Here is an 18,142-nt window from a genome sequence, read left to right as displayed (position 1 = left end):
TATATGAACTTGAAACGTGTGTAAGATTAAACAGAAAAGCATAACATTTAGATTCTTCGCAACAAGTATGTCACGTTGTGTATTTGCACAGAATCTGAAATAGAAGCAATCGGTTGTACACCTTTTGTTAATTAGTATTCAAAGCTATAAAACGTGTCAAATACGGGAGGATATAAAGATAAAACGACTCAATATCATAACACCTAGCCTTATAAAAAAGTTTCGCCACCACAAAATAAAGCCCTGATTATTCGGTATTTATTTGAGAGCATTCATTCTGTGAACACCATACACAAAATAACCAATCAATCCGTCAAAATATCCACGATGGGTTGTGCATTCACCATTGCACATGATAGTTCTACTACAGGCGGATACTAAAAAAAAAGCCAACCGACCTGAACATTTATCGTAGCATAAATCTTGTTAACTTGTGAACCAAGGCCATCTAAGCGGGAAATGGCCGATCAGTCGGCGTTATCAAAGGAATCCGTAACAAAGATACGACGTACGGTGCAGCAACTTACAGTTCGTGACTGAGAACGACTCATACATTTTTTGCTGGTTGCTTTGATGCATTGCTTAGTAACGTTATTAGAAGATATTTCCGTGTCAGCATAAAACTGATCTCTTTAATTCACCTCCACATTAAAGGGTAGACGTGAAACGACACGAAAATTCCCATTCCTAGAACTCGACGACATTCAACGTACACTTGCATCTACGCTTGGTATTCCGCATCAAAAACGACTATTGGCATACCGATGGTACATACCGTTTGCTAATAGCTTTATCGCTTCAATAGAATTTACTCGCTGATCGAATAATTACAGTATTAAGGATCCATGGATTGTACGTTTTCACTACAGCTATCCGATAGTAGGTTGATCGTTAAAGAGTTGCCATAGCGATGACCAGGAGCTTAACCAGGAATGAATAAGGAATGGTTCCACCGAATATGGTTAGCATGGACCAGAAGTTTTATGGCTCTTTTATAACCACCGTAGAACCAAATAACGCAAAAAAAAAAACAAAACAAGTCCTAAAATGAATACCTATAAATAACTAACTATAACCGAAAGGAAACGCCAAAAAATTCAAAGACAAGTTCTATTGCGACGCGCAGCAAAATTCTGACACGCTCCGGATGGTATCGACCGATAGCGTTGGCCTTGTAATGTCTATCCATAATACACCGACTTGTGTTCTAGTTCGATTGGAGCATGCTCCGACGGTGATTTGTGGAACTGCTGATTCAAACAGAGAGATGATTTCCAAAAATTTTACAAAATTAAAAATACAGCCGCAAAAAAGCTACAAAAGTAGTGACGTCAAACATACAAAAACTACATTGCTATTGAGCAGAATCAGTAATCTGGTGCCATGTTACAAAACCCAAAAATCAATAGAAGTATACGATTACGTAAAGGAGATGGCATTGAGGGTCTTGACTGGTAACATACAGGAAACCCGAATGAAATATCAAAATTCAGCTTCAACATACCTGTAAAAGATCACCTTCAGATATTTCCTCCTCCGGTTCTTCCTCTTCCTCGCTATCATGCTCATGTTCATGCTCGGGCTCTTCTCCATCGCCATCTCCATCACCATCAGCACCGTCTTCTCCATCACCATCTCCGTCATCCAACGGATCACCCTCGTTGTCCAAATCCTGTTCATCGCCGTCATCCTGATCATCCATGTTGTTCGCTTTACCTACCACTGGAACACTCGGCTGAAGGAAGATCACTAAAAATTGACAATATCTGCACAAATTATTCCAGAATAAAATCGGGAGCACACGTTATGCACGTCCACTTGGAACTATGGTATAAGGTGAAGTGAAAAATCGAATCAGAGTCAACAAATATTTTACCCCTGGAAACGATTCGTTGCCATGCACCGGTTCTGTAAATATCATAGCCGGACTAGGATCCATGCTTCCGTTTCATGTTCCAACTGCGCAGGATAGTAAATGACGTTGGACCTCCCTATAAGCGCCTATGCCCAGTATAGATGTCTATGAAGGCCCAGCAGACCTTGAAATAACTGCTTGTTTAGATTTAGTCAACAGTCTACTTGCGTTTTCGGAGATATTTTAGCGCAAGCCCAATTTTATGAACCATCATCACAGACTAACAACGCAACAGATTTTAACAATTTTCTCCATATCTATAAAACGTCTAAACTCCAACGATAACAAACAAGTTCTTGGATTTTTTGAAACAGCTATAACTGTTTCAAACATTAATATAGGTTTTATCTATTCCTTGGAAAGTGTCAAATAGTTTCCAACCTAATTTTGATTTCTCCTCTTCAAAAAAAGTTTCTCCACTATCACCAGGATTCTGCTCTAAAAGATTCCATTTTTGAATTAATTTTATTGCATCATAGTATCTACACCACAAAGAGGTAGTAAGTAGAGGTAAATACACCTTACTCATCAATCAATTGAATACCTGCAACAGGGCATAGGCAAATTTATTCTACTTCTGGCACAACGGTATCTAAACAAACTATCAATGAAATATTCGCCACAGCAGTAGTTTTTTTTTTGGTTACCATATAAACGAGTGCGCATAAATATGTTGATTTAAAAAACGTGCAACACCTGTTGCGTTTGAGAGTATTTCTATAGTATTATACTCCCAAATCGATAGCCATTCATAAAGAGTTCTCGGATATATTTAGAACAGCATTTCAACAGGTGGGTTATATGGCGCGGTTGCTAGACAATCCTCACCATCTTTATTGTCGTCTGCTATCGATCGTTTTGCTAAGTTGCATTCCCTACTACGAAAACCTGTTGCATTTGTTTGCAAACAGCTGGCAATGGTTGAAGTCGTTTAAAGCTCATTTTGCCGCTGCACGATAAACCCAGGATGCGCTAGTCTGACCGACTTGTAGGATAAACAACTGCTACTAGGCAACCAACCTTCGCGTTTGAAAAACAAAAAATCTTTCAAATAACCCCAACCTTTCTGGTACATGTATGAATATTTTTTGGAGCAACTTTGATTTATTTGTTAAAAACGAAACCCTTATATATGCTATAAAACATTGAGCAAAACATCTTCTTTGCGCACACAAAACCACAGTCTCATTGGTCTGCAAGTACATCGTTGCACGTGCCAACGTCAAAGCGGACAACCTTTAGCCCCTTGCGACAGCGATAGAAATTTGTACGGATTCCCGTAGAAATTTGCATTATGATTGTTTACCGCAAAAAGAAGCAGTGCAAAACTAATCTAAAATTTCGCTATCTCGAAATGTGTTTCCCGTTCACGTTTTCATTGCTGTCCCGGTGTTCACATTAATTCTACCGACGACTCGAGATTCGATGCGTCACGTGATCAAACTCTGAACTCGGTTGTCCAAAGCAGGATGCACTACCAGTCCAAGCTACCCATGGAATATTGTGCAAGTTGTCTCCAAGAGGTACCGTGGGGTTTTCGATTTCGATCTTTATCAAACTATGAAAACGTCATCGCAAATCTACTCGTTAACTCTGCTGGCCGAAATCGTCACGCGTATCGCCTTCCATAAATTGCTAGAATTGCATCAGCCGCCTTTTCGGGACGAATAAGGAGGGTCTTGGAAGATTGCTCTTACGCACGCCATCGTTAACGGACGTGCCAGCCGAAAGAGCCGTTGCATGAGCCTTACTTTTGCGCAAAGGAAACGTGAAAATTATGCCCGTTTATGTTTATTTGCATATGATTTATTGCGCTAGCATTACGGACAAGGTGGGTGGATGCGCCTTTACGACGGTATGCCACTTCCACTCTCGATTTTGGAAAGCGCTTTATCGCTTTGGGTAAGGTGGCGCTTTCTCACCCACCATAAGAGATCCGTGGGGTGAGATACAAGTGAAGCTGAAACAGGAAACAAGAGATGGAGACGGACCGCCGTTTGGAGGATTTCTTTTACGCATGGCATTAAACAACCTATGACAAACTTAGTGTTCCGTGAATTCAAAATAAACGCATTCAACAGGTACCTAAAACTGTGGCTTTTATTGTATATGATTTTTTCAGTGTAATGTAATCGGAATCATACAATGAAATTGGTTCATAGTGTACAGCCAATTTGGTGGTGTGTTAATTGTGAACCACAACAAACCAAGTGAACCGTTTGATCAGCTATCCAGAACAAGATCGTAGATAGGAAATTCATGTTAACACCTTCCTTTCCCTAGCGGCAGAGCGTGAGCAAACACTTTCTCCGTGACGGCTCAATCCATGCTAGAGGGTTTCAAATTCTTGAACATTGCTAGTTATTCATAGTCAGTGCTTGAAACTGTCCGCCGAACCCAAGATGAAACTAGCTACCATTTCGTTACTATTGGTCTCCATTGGTGCATTTTCTAATGCCAATTTCGATACCAAACGTGAAGCGTTGTTTTTCCCTCCGATGACAACCTTACAGGTATACTTGGAAATGAAGTCGTCTATGTATTGAATCATAAATGTGATTTAAAACGTTTAAATTCTTGAAAATAGGTTACGATGTGCACCGTTACGAATGGAAGGCTTTTTAAACCACCGAAAAAGGATTACGCAGTCCGTCGGTTAGGCATCAATTTGGGGTTCCAGGTAAACTACAATCTTCCGTTTCGTTTGATGGACTTTTACAAACCAGCCTACTGGGCGCGTGCTTTGATCGGTGTAGTGCAAGGACGGTTCCAGCCGACAACAGTTATGACTGCTCGTGATTTTAAACGATCTGTGACACACCAAAACTCTGACCTCTCTGCTGGTCAGTTGTACCGCGCAGCGGAAGAACTGCTACAAGCTTTGCAATTCGGATCCGACTGCCTCGCAAAGAGCGTCTGTGAGCTGGCACACAGCCCATTTCATCGTGAATCCAACCGGGAAGATTTACTAACTGAAATCACACAGTTTTTACTCACGTAAGGATCTTCAAATCTAATGTAATATATTGTTGCTAACGCCCTGTTCTTCATGCTTCAGCCCTTCGATGCATCGTTCATTTGACGAATTGGAATATAAGGATAGACTAAAATATGAAATGGCGGAAAACTTAGGTGCTAGTGGTGCTGATTGTGAGCTCATCTATGCGACTTGTCCCACTTCCCTGTTGGAGCATTATTCAAAACTTCAATGAAGTTTGTTTTTAAATTATCTGCAATAAATTTTAAATAAACAGTATTTCCTTTTAAAATAAAACCGACATCCTAGGTTTTCAATATAAAGTGCATATCTTTTTTTAAATTTGCAGGTTTCTTTGCAAATTTATAGCTAAAATGTGAAATTATGCATGTAGAAACATAAACGTTTAGAATCGAGTTCAAATACGACCACGTGATGATCAGAAAACCAACTCCTCAACCCAGAGAAATAAATATGCGTTCTCAGGAATAACATCACGCTGACAGTCAATGCAGACGTAAACAAAGTGCAACCACAGAGTCGAAAATGTGCAATAAAGATACGGTAAAAAATTGCTTTAAATTTAAATTTTGTATGAAAATCAACCAACCCTTCGATTGCAAGCCTTCTAAAAACCTGATAGTTTAAAGATTAGCAAGCTGGAGTTTTATACGCATCGAACCCGTATAGTTTTTGGCCTGGCTTCAAATCACTTAACAGCGCACCAAACTACAAAAAATCGATGATAGCTCTCGTACAACGAAAACAATCATAGTAGTGCGAGAGTTGCCTTGATAGTTTTCTTGTTCCGTGCAATGGGTGCTACATTGCAATATCCTAAACGTATACCAATGTAAAACTAAAGATTTTCGATTAAAGATAATTGAAAGTAAAAAATGGCCAGTAAAACGATGGCAAGGGGCAGAAAAAATCCGGCCAGTGTGGTGGCCACCAAAAGCAACCATATGGACACCGAAAGTGACGAACAAGAGGTATTAACTTTAGCAAATTTTAAAAACTCGATATGTTCTAACCCGAATACCATTGCTGCTTATTTTATTTTCAGTACTCAGCTCTTAACCGAAAGCTGCAGAGCAAGGTAGAAGCTCTGAAAATCATGCGTTACGAGCTGGAAAAATGCCGCACAGAACGGGATCAATTCAAGCTTATGGCCGAAACCATTCAATTGCGCTACTCGGCCATCAAAAATAGTTTGAACGCTCCTGATTTTCAGGCTGCTGGTTTTGGAAACACTTCCGCCGTGAGCCTACTGGTTAAACAAACGCGCGAACGCAACGAAGCCCTGACGACGGAAGTGGAAGCCCTCAAGCAACGCCTGTACGATCTCGAGGGTGACATCAAGGTGGTACGCGCAAGGAATGTCGAGCTGCAAGACACCTGTTCTAAGCTGCGAACGGTGAATGATTCGCTTCTCACGGATAGTGGCGATAAAACATGGCAAGCAGAAAAATCGCAACTTATCGCGCAGCTGGAACAACTCCGAAAGCGAAACGCTCAACTACAGTATGACTTTCGATCGTTGCTGGATGAAAAAGAAGAAACTGTAACCGAAAGAGACGCGTACAAATGCAAGGCGCATCGACTGAACCATGAACTGACCGTAGCCCTGCGTGGTGCCGGCGGGAACTCACAGACCCTGCTCGACATCGACGGGCTAATTCTGGAAAACAAATACCAGACAGAGAAGATTACAAACATTGAAAATGAACTAACGCTTGCTCGCCAAGCAGCAAGCAAATACAAGGTACGATAATGTGCAGTTTTTTTTTGTTTTTAATAAATACTAACACTAGCGAACATTCCCGTTTGCCCGCAGTCCATGCTGGAAACAAACAGGAAGAAAGGCATCATTAAACTAGGCACTAACAACAATAACAAAACTATCATGTCTCACTCGCAAGGTTTGAATTACACTGCATCCGTAGTATATTGAATGGCGATAATTATCTACCATTTCCGCCTTTTAATTCCAGTGAAGCACCTCCTAGAAAACGGCACAGTAGATGAGTTGCCACTGAGAGCAGCCACTATATCTGATCTGAAATCACTTTGCCTAGCGCTACTGGACAATGTGAACGATAAAAGTCTCGCCTTATCGCATCAGAAAAGGACCAACAAGTATGAATTTCTGCCAAATTACGGCGACGTCTAGTAGTTATACTCTAAAAACACGTGGTTTCTTTGCAGGCTGTTAGCTACCAAAATTGGAGAGCTGGAGCGACACATAAAAATGCTCTCCGGCTGTGATCGGACCAGTATGGCGAGCCTGTCTCCTTCGCAATACTTACTAAACGGTTACAGTTCCGCAACAGTTGATCAAGACCAGGAAGACGATACGGTCGTCCGACGTAGTGCTGAAGTGTCTGAAACAAATGGGCAATTCGCAAATAGTTCCAGTGGTCCTTCTCAAAGCGGACCTCGAACGGAACCCCTGTCATCTAGCTCGAACAAAAGCTGCGTGCTGACATGCTCCGATGACGAGGACGATGACGTTGCCGGCTCTCGCACCGATAACAGTGCGACTTCAACTAAAACGGATGAACTACATGCGGCAATAGCGCAGTTGGTTGCGTCTGTCGAACGAGATCTTAGCGCTGACGAACAGCTTCCACGGCTACCGGATGATATCGCTGCATTGATCGAACAGTTTAAGGAATATCCTAGTGAGAATATTCCATAGATGCCTGAGCGATTTGTACTGTTGATCACAAATGGCGATGTACTTTATGCTTCTTTTTTGCTTACTGCACTTAACAGTACTCTTCCGAAAGGACATCGTTTATTTATTTTAATCTTGCCATTGTGTACTACTAATGTTATTGATTCGGCAGAGGTGTGGAACAATTGTGGAGCGTGTTCACAATCCATCGTCCTATTTGTCATCGGGCCAAAACACCCCGGACAAAGAATTGTTATCCAAAATAACAATAAATAAATGAAACCCAACATAAGAGAGTGTTTGATTTTGTTGAAGCGATGCGAATATTTATCTATTGGCAAGACGTAAAGCAGAAGTTGTGATAGACACGTGCTTAGTGTGACGTATTAAACATAGCTTGGCATCTCGATCCCTGACCGTGCTGGCCGACAATCAACGAATGGCGGTGCCGTTGACTCTGACCAGTTGACCAACGCGCTAATCTTGGACCATTGTTCCATTCGGCGCGCGACGCGATCGAGCCGAATCGTCATGTTAGCGGTGGATCGCTAAAACTCACCTCAATGTTGAATTGGCTACACTAGCACGTGAAGCAGACGGGTGGTAGGGCTCTTCGGGGAGAGGTTTATCGTCTCCGGTCTTATCCGTATGAAACTCCACCAAGGCATCGAATCAAGTTGATCCGGTCCTGATCGCTTGTTCTCTATATATATAAGACGACCGTATCAGCACCCAGTTCAGACGGGTTGGGGTTTCCTTGGTGCGAAGTGTCTCGTGTCCGGTTTAGCGTGCTAGCGAATGGTCCCGTATCAAGGTGTGTCTTGTGCCAGTGAATCCTTTTCGTATCGGACTAATAGTGGCACTAGTACTAGTTCCAAATAAAAAGTAAATCCATCCAAAAGTATTGAGCCAATTCTAGGCTCGATGGAATTACTTCTAGAAACTCCGTGAAGAATTATATGGTGTGGTGTGTGGAAAAGTCGAGGAATAAAGATAGCCTACATCAAAAAGGGCACCGTTTTCCTCTCTAGTTATACCTGAATTATCTTAAGTGTGACCGGAGTTATTTCCAAATACCAAACCATTGGCCACGGTGTTGATCCGAGTTTGTCCAAGAAATGGTGCGCCACGATGCCAACCCCGCCAAGGGGTATGACAACCCGACTATTAGCGTTACCGACGAATCGGTGGTGCTGGAAATGAACAACGGAAATGGAAGCACTCAAAACCATCGTGATAGCCTGCTGGGATTGAGGTATGTCTCTGGAGGAAAGCAGTACGGTTGAGCTCTACTACATGTTTTATTTCAAAACTTCCAACGCGCTTTAATTTTATGCCCTATTTCGTTTTGAAATGGGGTTCGTTGATTCACATGGCAACATTAAAAAAAACAATCTATTCAAGCATGCTCTTCGATTCTGAAAATGCATGACCCAGTCCAGGTTGCAAGCAGCTTTACACAATCATGCTTCTCTCCCACCGCAAGACAGCTATAAAAATGATTTGATTAGCACTCATTTTGTTTGCTGTACTCATTCGACTGCTAATATTCGCTAACTAATGGTGTGAAATTTCCAAGCTCAATACCACCACGGAATATCCCACCACGAGAGGTGCGGAAGGCGATATTAATTTGATTACGACTTGCTTACTATCCCGCTGATCGCTTGTCAGCCCTGAAATTGAAAAATGAACCCTCTGTGTACCCACCCGAAGCACGGGCGGATGTCTTAAGATTAAGTAGCAAGTTGAGCCGTATTAGCAGCCCAAGTAAATCGTAGAGTTAAGCAGCAGCAACCATCAGAGGTACACCTTGAGGCACGCGGGTCGTCACGGTCGTGGCACTAGCAGATACCGACCGCTGTAAGGTACTATCTAATCCAGCTAACCCTGGGCCCTAAACGCGTCGTTCACAGTGAGCCACTGCCCCGTTTGGATCATTACCGGGCGTCGCAGAGGAATGCCAAGCGACCCTCGATCGGTGTACTGCATGGTGATCGCGACTCCAAGCATGGCGAACCGGAAGAGCAGCTCGAAGAGGAAGCCAAGGCACCGGGTCACGCGATTCGGCTCGGTTGGGTGCAAGGAGTGCTGATTCCGTGCCTGCTCAACATTTGGGGTGTGATGTTGTTCCTGCGTCTCAGCTGGGTCGTCGGAGAAGCTGGTATCATCCAAACGCTGATCATTATTGCCTTATCGTATCTGGTCTGTGTAATGACCACGCTGTCGTTGTCGGCCCTCTGCACGAACGGACAGATTAAAAGCGGCGGCTTGTACTACATCATCTCCCGTTCGCTCGGAGCAGAATTTGGTGCCTCCGTCGGCATCGTATTTGCCTTTGCCAACTCCGTAAACGCAGCAATGAACACGATCGGTTTCTGCAGCTCGCTCAATGATCTACTCAGTAAGTAGTAGCGGAATCCGATCGAACATCACCCAAGATTCGGTTCGCTTTTCATTGCTCCTGAATTCTACTACAGGAAGTCTCGACACGAAGATCATCGACGGTGGGGTGAACGATATTCGCATAGTCGGATCCGCATTCTTGCTGCTGATGATCATCATCTGCGCCATCGGCATGGACTGGGAGGTGAAAGCACAGAACTTTCTGCTGGTGTTGATTGTGGTGGCCATCGCTAACTTTATCATCGGAGCCATAATCGGTCCGGGGGGCTCCAGTGAGGACATTGGTAAAGGATTTCTGGGGATCTCGTCGGCTCTGCTGGCAGCCAACATGGGCCCGGGCTACACGATCATGAACGGTGTCCAGCAGAACTTTTTCAGCGTGTTTGCGATCTTCTTCCCGAGTGTGACCGGCATCCAAAGTGGTGCGAATATCTGTGGAGATCTTCGCGACCCTGCCAAAGCAATTCCTAAAGGTACACTGTGGGCTTGCTTGATTTCGGCCATTTCGTACGTATTATTCTCGTTTATGGCGGCCGGTGCCGCAGTGAGAGCTGCCTCGGGCAACGCCTCCGAATTGGTGGGAGTTAGTTTCAACAGCTGTGCTGCAGGAGTAAGTATTCAAAATAAATAACTTCAATCTGCGATCGATCTGAAGCATAACGAAATAATCTGAATCCTTGACAGAACTGTACTTACGGATTGCTTAACGACTACACGGTCATGCAGCTGATTTCACTCACCAGCGCCATCACGTATGCCGGCTGTTGGGCGGCCACACTTAGCACTGCCCTGACGAACATACTGTCCGTACCGCGCCTTATTCAGGCTCTCGGTATCGATCGCATCTACCCGGGATTGATTTTCTTCTCCAAGGGGTACGGCAAACACGGAGAGCCGTACCGTGGATACGGTTTGGTGTTTCTTGTTTCGCTTGTCTTCATACTGATTGCCGATCTGGATGCGATCGCATCGTTGATCACCAACCTTTATCTTGCGTCGTATGCGTTTATCAACTTCTGTACCTTCCACGCAGCGGTCGTAAAGCCTCTCGGATGGCGGCCTACCTTCCGCTTCTATCACCCTTACGTGAGCCTCCTAGCGACGATTCTCTGCGTAGCGATCATGTTCCTGATATCCGTCGTCTCGTCGTTCATCGCCATGGCTTTTATCTTTGTGCTGTACTTAGTTGTGGTCTATCGCAAACCCGACGCCAACTGGGGATCATCCGTGCAGGCACAGGCCTACAAAACCGCCCTCAACGCCACGCTCAATCTCGAGGGTACGAGCGATCACGTGAAGAACTATCAGCCGCAGATTCTCGCCATCGCAGGAGATCCCATGCAGCGACCGGCGCTGATCGATCTGGCCCATCTCATCACCAAACATAGCTCGCTGATGGTGATTGGTAATATTATTCCGCAGCGCCTTCCGTACAAGAGGCGACGAGCGTTGTCAAACATGGGCAAGTGCTACTTGAAGGACTCCAACATCCGAGCGTTCTACAAGATCGTGGATGCAGTTGATTTCGACCAGGGCGCGCGCTGCTTGATTCAGTCTACCGGGTTTGGCCGTCTGGCTCCCAACATTCTCATGCTGGGATATAAAAGCAACTGGCGCACTGCTGGTCATAGCCAACTGAACGCGTATTACAACACTCTTCAGTAAGTCCGTGCGGTGTTCTGTAGTCTTCTTTTAAATAATTGCTTCTGCGTTGTCTGGTGTCTCTTCATCTCGTCCTCTTCTTGTTTCTTGTTTCTATCTATGTGTTATCATCTGCAGCACCGCCTTCGATAACCGTCTTTCCTTACTCATCCTGCGCATGGGAAAAGGCCTGGATATCTTCAAAGGACTTTCGCACAACGACCTGTACACAACGGTTCCTTCACCCCCAGAAACGACCGTTTCGATCACGACTACGAAACGTATGGCCGTCCGACGATCGCTGATGCCGGTCAACTCGAATCTTGACCTGCACGAGTTGATACAATCTAACCGTTCTAACCAGACATCGCCTGCACCGACGTTCCATGCCGCTCCAACGTTCGATTACACGCCACCTAAGGTAACTGCCGAGCCGGAAGCGAATCTGTTCAAGCAAAAACAACCCAAGGGAACGATCGATGTTTGGTGGTTGTACGACGATGGCGGTTTAACGATGCTCCTTCCGTACATCATAACGACCCGTTCGAAGTGGGAAAAATGCAAGATACGAGTATTTGCACTGTCCTCGGTTAACGTCCAGGAAGAGGAAAAAAAGTAAGTCCCGGTGCAGAGGCGCTTGCTACTCCAAGTGTAGACCATAATATATGCGCATGGTTGTTTGTTTTATCTACAGCATGAAATTGCTACTCGATAAGCTGCGTATCAGCTACCTCAGCCTGACGATGGTGAAGGTGACGGACAAACCAAAGGAAACGACCATTGAAGAGCACCGGGAGATGTTACGTAACGTAACCGACAGCAACGATGATCTGCCTGTATTGTCCGAAGCGGAGAAGCAACAGCTCGAGATTAAAACTAACCGCCAACTTCGCCTCCGAGAACTTCTACTGGAGCACTCGAAATCGGCCTCGCTTATCGTCATGTCTATGCCAGTTCCAAGACAGGTGAGCTCCATTTCGGAACAGATCTGGTGAACGTGTTGATGACATTACTCGTTTCCTCCACAGGATACCGTGTCGGCCGTACTGTACATGTCTTGGTTAGAAATGCTGACCAAGGATATGCCTCCGTTCTTGTTGGTGCGCGGCAATCAGACGGAAGTCCTCACTTTCTATTCTTAGCCGATACGGTGGCAAACATTCACATAGCACGTCGCGAACGTATTGACCTAAAGCGAATAAATCCAACCAAATCGAACGCAATCAGTGTTATCATGGATTTACACCTCCACCCAGCAGCATTGGCCACGGTCTGATCTGGCAAAACGGTGTTGGCGGTCAAGTTAACGCCACCTTCCGACATCAGGCATGCGATTGTAAATTGAGAAAGTACACAACGGTCACGGTGTTAATTGGATCTGGCGTTATGACGTTGAGCCCAATCGGTGCACCCTCTACTAACCGCATGTAACCATATCATCGGTTCTCTCCTGCATAGGTATCAATTATTCGAACCATTCCATATAAGCTTGCTTGTTCCCGAAGGGCCAAAATAACATAATAAACGAACGAATGTTATTGCGGTCATTGTGTACGGGCTTCTCTCATCATTCCAGTGGCGAATGGGTGATAATTTTGCCAGCTGTTTAAACCTCTTCCAATATCGCTGTAACAACGGGTTGCCTATATGAGAAAACCGAACAGCTGATGGCACAGATGACAAGCTCCCAAATTGCTTTGCAACGCGCTCAATGCGTATGAAATTTGCGTACAGTTCGTTCTGCTCCATCGCGATCGTTACCTGTGTGTTCGAAAAGCAGCCCTACAGTACATTACAGTCAAAAAAGGTGTCAAACTTTTTTTAGGTAATAAATACCCACCCCGAAACAATGGGTCGAAATATTACTCTAGTTTGCTGCAATACGTATCTGTGAAATAAAGTAGGTAAACCAAATTAATTCTTCTGTTACGGTGAGTCGTGTATTGACTATTTTAACGGCACTAACAACTTAACCAGCACGTAAGCAGGCATTCCAAAGCTTTTTTATCTTCTGAAGCTTTGTTTTTGTAAACCAGATGTGGTTGGTTACGGGCTTATACCGGAAAATTCCAGTATTTTCTCCCCGATTCTAAACAAAACTCGCTATTCATCGTCATTGCTAAACTCTGGGTAAAATCGCAGGTTCCATCGATCGACCAACAACAATTAGCACGAAACCAGTGAAAGCGATTCGTTCATTAGACGGTATACTATATTTTTCCCTCCGAAACATATAAGTGGATGCATGAATATGATCAACATATATTATCTTCACCGAACGTTACACCTCGCTGCTGTGTAGCAAGCATGTTTAGGTTCTAGCTTTCGGATTACAACCAGACATGGCAAATGACCAACAGCGGCAATATTACAAACACTACTGACTACGCTCTACATGATCGCACATGCTTTGTTAAACTTTATTGCAGCTGATACTCCTATTTACGTAGACAATTTTCACCGTCGGAGGTGTTGGCTTTTCGCGAACCGGTTTTCAATTGTGCTGCTCAAATCCGGCCTCAAAATATCCTGCATGTACACGAATTTTCAAAAACATTACCCAACCACACAATCGAGTGTGAACAAGTTTCTTTGTTTTCTTAACACCTTCTATGAAGCCGCACGCATGAAGAATGTAAGTAGTCTGAATGCTTCAGTTGTGAAACAAGTGTTCGACAGTAAAGCCTATTCAGTTCAATTCGAAAAGTAATTTTAGTAGACTATGTTGTGGGATCAGTTTGGTTTAAACAAGATGAGAAGTAGTATATTCGGCTCATTGAGAAGATCGCAACAAGCGCACGAGAACGAGAAGCAAAAGGATGATCCACAAATATCGCAAACAACTACGACCACAGTCCCCAAGGTGGCCATTTTTACCGTCGACGATGATGATACGGCTGAGCACAGCTGGACTTCCATTGATCTCGAGTCTGGATACGACGATCGAGCCATCATTAATATGCACAATCATTGCAATGTGCCTCATCACCTGATCAGGTACGTTATGTGCTTTACTGAATACGATCCGGTATCAAGTTGGGGATCGCCTGGTGAAGTTGAAATACGGAGGATAGTTAGCGATCGTCTGGTGTATCCTTCGCGGTAAAATTACAATGGCAACTGCAATGGCATAACCAAATGGAGAATTTTGATTTCGGTTTGTCTACACAGGGATCCACTACCTCGGCTCGAACACTATCGCACGTCGCAAAAAGCCATTCGTCGGCCCTCGATGGGTGAGCTTCATGGCGATCTGGACGAGGAAACCTCGGTAACTATGAACAAAACAATAGCACTTGCTTGGGTTAGCAAAAATTGTCTCTCACAATGTGCAGGAAACGAACAAGATGGACGATCAACTTTCAGCTGGAGAAGGGCACGGTATTCGGCTCGGTTGGATCCAGGGGGTGTTGATTCCGTGTCTGCTCAACATCTGGGGTGTGATGCTGTTTTTGCGACTCAGCTGGATCGTGGCGTTGGCAGGAATTCTCGAGACATTGCTCATCATAGGTTTGTCGTATCTTGTATGTGTGATAACGACATTGTCTCTGTCGGCGATGTGCACAAACGGTCAGGTGAAGGGAGGAGGCATCTACTACCTGATTTCGCGCTCGTTGGGTCCAGAATTTGGCGGTGCTGTCGGTATAGTGCTTGCCGTTGCAAACTCTGTGTCGGCTTCGATGAACACGATCGGGTTCTGTAGCTCACTCAACCAGCTACTTGGTGCGTATGATGATAGCACAAGGACTCTCGGTATTTCTTCACCACAGCACTATCTTCCCGTTCCACCTTCGTAGGTAGCTTTGGGGCGAAAATCATCGACGGTGGAATCAACGACATGCGTATTGTCGGCACGGTGACAATTGTCGTGATTGTGATCATCTGTGCCGTCGGTATGGACTGGGAAACAAAAGTTCAAAATATTCTCGTAATCGTCATAGCGCTCGCCATTAGCGCATTTGTCCTGGGGGTGTTATTAGGCCCTCAAACGGACGCCGACCGTGGGAAAGGATTCGCTGATCTATCCCGTGAGCGGTTTGTCGATAACCTTGGCCCTGACTATCGTTTTAGCGAGGGCATCGAACAGGACTTTTTCAGTGTGTTTGGGATATTCTTCCCGAGCGTGACGGGAGTGCAGGCGGGAGCCAACATTTGCGGAGAGCTCAAGGATCCTGCCATGGCCATACCGAAGGGTACGTTGCTGGCTTTACTCATATCCGGTGTCTCGTACGTCGCTTTTGTGCTGTTGGCCGGATCAACTAGCTTTCGTGACGCCTCGGGCAATTTGACGGATCTAGTGAACGGCACCTTCGCCACGTGTGCGAGATCGTTTCCTGAGGAGAAACCGTGCCAATACGGACTGCACAACGATTTCGACATTATGCAGCTAATGTCCATTTCTGGTGCCGTTGTTTATGCAGGGTGTTTTGCCGCAACACTCTCCACGGCCCTCACGAATCTGCTATCAGTTCCACGAATCATTCAAGCTCTGGGAACCGATCGGCTGTATCCTGGATTAACGTTTCTTGCCAAAGGATACGGTAAACGCAACGACCCGTATCGCAGCTATGCACTGGTACTCTGCGTTTCGGTGCTGTTCGTACTGATCGCCAATCTCAACATGATCGCACCACTCATTTCCAACTTTTATCTTGCGTCGTATGCACTGATAAATTTTTGCACGTTCCATGCCGCCACCGTTAAACCGACCGGCTGGCGACCGACCTTCCGATTCTACAATCAATGGGTTAGCCTGTCTGGGACGATCCTGTGCGTTCTGATAATGTTTCTGATCGACATCATATCTACCGGACTCACGATGGTACTGATTTTTGTGATGTATCTAGTCGTTATCTACCGCAAGCCGGATGTCAACTGGGGCTCGACGACTCAAGCTCAAACCTACAAGAGTGCTCTCTCAGCCGCGCTTAAGTTGCAATGCGTTGGTGATCACGTAAAAAACTACCATCCATCGGTGCTGGTGCTGAGTGGAATGCCCGCCAATCGGCCCGCTCTAATCGATCTAGCTCATCAAATCACAAAAAACCAAGCGCTCCTGATCGTAGGTGATGTGGTAAGAGAGCGCCTTTCCCATCGTAAACGGGAACTTCGATTAAACGACAGTCGTGCATTCATGGAGCAGCGTAAAATTCACGGATTTTACCAGCTTATCGATGGCATTGGTATGAAGGAAGGTGTACGAGCGTTGATGCAGTCGTCTGGTGTCGGCAAATTATCGGCGAATATCGTTCTGCTAGGATATAAAGCCGACTGGATGCGGTGTTCCGAAGAGGACCTTCAAACTTACTACAATGTTTTAAAGTGAGTAGCACGACTAATTCACAAGACGCAGGAGTTCTAATCGAATTGATATCTAATTCCTCTTTCATCTTTTTCTTTCCTTCAGTGATGCATTCGATAGTCGAATGGCTTTGGCAATTTTGCGACTATCAGATGGGCTTGATTTTTCTCATCTCGTTCCTGAAAGCACCGCGGAGGATTCTTCCGCTATGAGCGTCAATGAATCCACCTCGAGTCTGCAACAAATCGTAGATGGCCGCTTATCCCCTCGCCAGCTGATGTATGTTGATTCCAGTCTGAGAATTCATGTAGATAGCAGGAAGAAAGGTAGTCGAACTTTTTCGAGGTGTGACGATACAAGAAACAGCTCTACCAACGTGAGCAGGAAAAGCAGTTCTGACGATCCGCTGGAAACTGTACATCCAATGAACATGTTTCAACGAAAGCAAACCAACGGCACAATCGATGTCTGGTGGCTGTACGATGATGGCGGTCTTACGATACTCATTCCATACATCTTATCGATGCGATCCAAATGGACTCGATGCAAAGTGCGCGTGTTTGCACTCACCAATCAACAGAAGGAACTGGAAATCGAACGGCGAAAGTAAAAGCGTCTGCTTCCGGTCGAGTTACTCGCGTACTAATTGCTTGTATGATTATCTTCACAGCATGGAGCATCTCTTAGCAAAGCTGAGAATTGACTACTCCTCACTGATCATGCTGCATGACGTGATGAAACCTCCTCAGCCGAGCACAGTGTCATTACATCAACAACTGTTGAAGAGCTTGGAAAGTGACCCGACCAAGGTCCACCCGCCTGAACTAAGCATCTCCGAGCAGATAGCGCTAGACGAAAAGACCCATCGGCAGCTGCGCTTGAGAGAAATGATTCTAGAACATTCGGCTGATGCACGGCTAATCGTTATGTCAATGCCGATGCCAAGAATGGTAAGTGGCCCGCAAACCAGTGACGAAGATGCGCAAACGAGGCTACATCGTTTCACTTCGGCTTAAACTTCTATAGGGAACTGTCTCGGCATCCCTGTACATGTCATGGCTGGAAATTCTTACGAAAGATATGGCACCGATGCTGCTAGTACGAGGAAATCAAACATCTGTGTTGACCTTCTATTCGTAGAATACGCGGATTAACCCTACCGTGGTAATGTAAGTAATAAACTAAAATAAAATGACTATTCACCAGAAGCTATAAATTTGG

At 45.0% G+C, this 18,142-nt stretch overlaps 5 protein-coding genes across 5 annotated transcripts in view; 4 read left to right on the top strand and 1 right to left on the bottom strand.

Annotated features, from left to right (window-relative positions):
* The window catches only part of LOC128730874 (dynein axonemal heavy chain 5), a 21,405-nt gene extending 19,703 nt beyond the window's left edge, over positions 1 to 1,702 (bottom strand). The window contains exon 1 of the mRNA XM_053823961.1: positions 1,505 to 1,702. Within this exon, the coding sequence (XP_053679936.1) occupies positions 1,505 to 1,702 (198 nt within the window). The remainder of the gene's footprint in view (positions 1 to 1,504) is intronic.
* A 2,615-nt stretch (positions 1,703 to 4,317) lies between these two features.
* On the top strand, positions 4,318 to 5,127 carry LOC128721317 (uncharacterized). The gene is made up of 3 exons (XM_053815059.1): positions 4,318 to 4,428; positions 4,503 to 4,912; positions 4,974 to 5,127. Exons 1-3 carry the CDS (start codon positions 4,318 to 4,320, stop codon positions 5,125 to 5,127), a joined length of 675 nt encoding a protein of 224 aa, XP_053671034.1.
* Positions 5,128 to 5,788: 661 nt separating this feature from the next.
* On the top strand, positions 5,789 to 7,761 carry LOC128720216 (coiled-coil domain-containing protein 149). Its single transcript, XM_053813875.1, has 5 exons — positions 5,789 to 5,884; positions 5,959 to 6,657; positions 6,730 to 6,814; positions 6,887 to 7,031; positions 7,101 to 7,761. Exons 1-5 carry the CDS (start codon positions 5,789 to 5,791, stop codon positions 7,591 to 7,593), a joined length of 1,518 nt encoding a protein of 505 aa, XP_053669850.1. The 3' UTR covers positions 7,594 to 7,761.
* A 929-nt stretch (positions 7,762 to 8,690) lies between these two features.
* LOC128730739 (bumetanide-sensitive sodium-(potassium)-chloride cotransporter-like) lies at positions 8,691 to 13,130 on the top strand. The gene is made up of 7 exons (XM_053823818.1): positions 8,691 to 8,827; positions 9,489 to 9,976; positions 10,053 to 10,588; positions 10,663 to 11,639; positions 11,758 to 12,234; positions 12,314 to 12,584; positions 12,648 to 13,130. The coding sequence occupies exons 1-7, from the start codon at positions 8,691 to 8,693 to the stop codon at positions 12,759 to 12,761; spliced, it is 3,000 nt and encodes a 999-aa protein (XP_053679793.1). The 3' UTR covers positions 12,762 to 13,130.
* Positions 13,131 to 14,341: 1,211 nt separating this feature from the next.
* Positions 14,342 to 18,107, top strand: LOC128720454 (bumetanide-sensitive sodium-(potassium)-chloride cotransporter-like). Its single transcript, XM_053814123.1, has 7 exons — positions 14,342 to 14,616; positions 14,791 to 14,890; positions 14,955 to 15,342; positions 15,417 to 16,941; positions 17,027 to 17,527; positions 17,592 to 17,871; positions 17,948 to 18,107. The coding sequence occupies exons 1-7, from the start codon at positions 14,342 to 14,344 to the stop codon at positions 18,059 to 18,061; spliced, it is 3,183 nt and encodes a 1,060-aa protein (XP_053670098.1). The 3' UTR covers positions 18,062 to 18,107.
* Positions 18,108 to 18,142: the final 35 nt, after the last annotated feature.

The sequence above is a fragment of the Anopheles nili genome, chromosome 2, assembly GCF_943737925.1.
Source record: "Anopheles nili chromosome 2, idAnoNiliSN_F5_01, whole genome shotgun sequence".
In the NCBI taxonomy this organism is placed as follows: Eukaryota; Metazoa; Arthropoda; class Insecta; order Diptera; family Culicidae; genus Anopheles; species Anopheles nili.
Note: the sequence above shows the minus strand (reverse complement) of the source record. Positions and strands in the feature narration are given on the sequence as shown.